The sequence below is a fragment of the Myotis lucifugus genome, unplaced genomic scaffold, assembly GCF_000147115.1.
Source record: "Myotis lucifugus unplaced genomic scaffold, Myoluc2.0 scaffold_585, whole genome shotgun sequence".
In the NCBI taxonomy this organism is placed as follows: domain Eukaryota; kingdom Metazoa; phylum Chordata; class Mammalia; order Chiroptera; family Vespertilionidae; genus Myotis; species Myotis lucifugus.
Window position 1 is genome coordinate 452945 of NW_005871633.1, and position 2669 is coordinate 455613.

The window sequence follows — 2669 nt, forward strand, 5'->3', positions numbered from 1 at the left end:
TGTGTAGACACAGGTTATTTTAGAAGCTTTCTGGGAAGCTTCCTTGGAAGGTGCTGGAGTTACCAAGCACCCAGGTAGCCAGCACCCTCCACAGAGGCGACGCCCCTCCATGCCTCCCCACCGAGGACCCCCAGCTCTTTAGTAGGAAAAATGTCTAACCCCTCGCAAGGGAGGACAGTCCTGTGATGAGCGCCTGCACCGTCCTTCTGCGCCTCGACCCAGCCCTCGCTCACGCCCTCGCTCACCTGCCACACTGGCTCCTCTGCACACACCACCAGATACATTTCTGGGGAGTCAGTGAATTACAAGCATCATGGCTGTTGACCTGCATCTCCTACAGAGAGGACAGTGTCCCATAAGCCTCAACGCCATTGCCACATTGATGAAAATGTACATTTGTTGGACAAAATCTAATACTCGGTTCATATCCAGTTTCCCCTCAGGGCTCCGGGAAGGTTCGGGTGGGGAGCAGATTGACAGGGTCCTAGAGCGGCAACCCCTCTCCCTGTACAGAAGGGGTGGTCACCAAGCTAGGACCCAACGCTCCTGCCCATCATCCCAGTCTTGTTTTCATGGAGCCTCGCGACCTCTGGGCAGCCCCACACCTTCCCCTGCTTCCCCACAGTGGTCTCCCTGGGCCAGATGCAGCGCAAAGCCACCCGGGAAAAGGAACGGAACCAGGAGCTCCGGCGCCTGCAGGAAGAGGCCCGGAAGGAGGAGGGGCTGCGGCTGACCCAGCGCCTGCAGGAGCTGCAGAGGGACAAGAACCTCCTGCTGGTAGGGGAGGCGGAGGCTGGGCTGGTGGGGAGTAGAGGTGTGGAGAAGCGGGGAGGCTCTGCCCTGCCTGGTGGCGTTGAACCCTCTCCTTCCCAGGCCACCTTGCAGCAGGAGGGTCTCCTCTCCCGTTACAAGCAGCAGCGACTGTTGGCGGTCCTGGATAAGGGAGGGTCTGTGCGGCCCAGCCCCCGGCCGGCAGGGCCATCGGCACCAGCGCCTCCAGCCGCAGCGCTTGGCCCCAGGGCAGCCACTAAAGGTAGTGGTCTAAGTGGGAAGGGACAGATGGTGTGTGGGGTGGGGGAGCACTTCTGGAACCTCTACCCCAGATACTCCAGTGCATGAGCCTTGTTCTCTGTGACCCTTTATTCACATCTGCCATGGACCCGAGAACCTCCTCCCTCACCCCCCACCCCCAGGGGCAGCCCTGCTCCTCTGCACAGAACCTCATGGCCTTCTCTTGTCTGGCTCCATCCCCTGGTCTTTCCCAGAATCCCTCTCTGTCCTGCTGGATGACCTGCAGAGTCTGAGTGAGGCCATTTCCAAAGAGGAGGCCGTTTCTCAAGGAGACAACCAGAACTCTCCTGCAGCCAGGGGCTCGGAGTGCCTGGGGGCTCAGGGGGGCCCAGCGGGCCAGGAGGATCGTGAAATGGGGTGAGGTTTGGGGGCCTGCCCTCAGGGATACCAGCCACCAAGGTGTCTGGATTTTGTGCCTCAATAAAGATGACTGAATAGCCCTAGCCGGTTTGGCTCAGTGGATAGAGCATCTGCCTGCGGACTGAAGGGTCCCGGGTTCAATTCCAGCCAAGGGCACAGGCCCGGGTTGCAGACTCGATCCCTAGTGGGGGGCGTGCAGGAGGCAGCCGATCAATGATCTTCTCTCATCATTGATGTTTCTATCTTTCTTTCCCTCTTTCTTCCTTTCTGAAATCAATAAAAATACATGTTTTTTCAAAAAGATGACTGAATAGGGCCATTGCACAGACGTGTTGTCTCTGGGACTCCGTGCCACTGCCGCCGGGAAACGGTCCCACGCAGAGGGCGCCTTTCCCAACCCCTTTCCTAGGTTGCTGGGAAGCTTTTTGAGAAGCCCCAGGTTTTCTTTATTCTCTAGTTTCAAACTCTTTACCTCTGGAAGGTGATCAGCACCAGAGTGAGGAGGACAAACCTTCACCCACTCGGCAGGCAGGACCCCACTCAGGGCCCGGGGGAGGGGGGGCGGAAGGGGAGGGGAAGGCAGGTCCCTGGGAGAGACGATGGACAAGTGCTGTGAGAGAAAAGCAAGGACGGTGATATGACAGGCGCTGACGGGTCGGGGCGGCCTCTGAGGGGACGTGGCTGGACCTGGGGTGGGTCCGGCTGTGCCGACTGGGAAGAGTCCCCGCAAGGCAGGCTGGAGGGCTCACCCTGAGTCTGCAGAAAGCCCTCGAGTACTTTTATATTTTTAAAAATATATTTTTATTGATTTCAGAGGAAGGGATGGGAGGCTGGGGGTCAAGCCCGCAACCCGGGAATCAAACCATGACTTCCTGGTTCAACCACTGAGCCAGTCGTCTGGGCTTGAGTACTTTTTTTTTCTTAAATATTTTTACTGATTTTAGAGAGAGGAAGAGAGAAACATCAATGATGAGAGAGGATCATTGATTGGCCCGCAACCTGGGCATGTGCCCTTGACGGAAATCGAACCCAGGACTCTTAAGTCTGCAGGCCGATGCTCTATCCACTGAGTCAAACCGGCTAGGGCTGGGTTTGAGTACTTTTTAAACAGGGAAGCAGCACACAATTCAGCTTGTTTTTAAGAGCCCAGGTGGCTGGCGGTGGGTGTGGGCCAGATGAAGAGCGGATTCGAGTGTGGCAATGGCGTGGGCTCGTGGGGCAGCCGGAGGGACAGTGGT

The 2669-nt window shown here is 57.4% G+C and overlaps 1 protein-coding gene across 1 annotated transcript in view; it reads left to right on the forward strand.

Annotated features, from left to right (window-relative positions):
- CCHCR1 (coiled-coil alpha-helical rod protein 1) overlaps window positions 1–1514 on the forward strand; it is a 13117-nt gene extending 11603 nt beyond the window's left edge. Inside the window, exons 13-16 of the mRNA XM_023745847.1 lie at window positions 433–455; window positions 563–777; window positions 874–1033; window positions 1266–1514. Coding sequence (XP_023601615.1) covers window positions 433–455; window positions 563–777; window positions 874–1033; window positions 1266–1432 — 565 coding nt within the window. The 3' untranslated portion in view covers window positions 1433–1514. The remainder of the gene's footprint in view (window positions 1–432; window positions 456–562; window positions 778–873; window positions 1034–1265) is intronic.
- Window positions 1515–2669: the final 1155 nt, after the last annotated feature.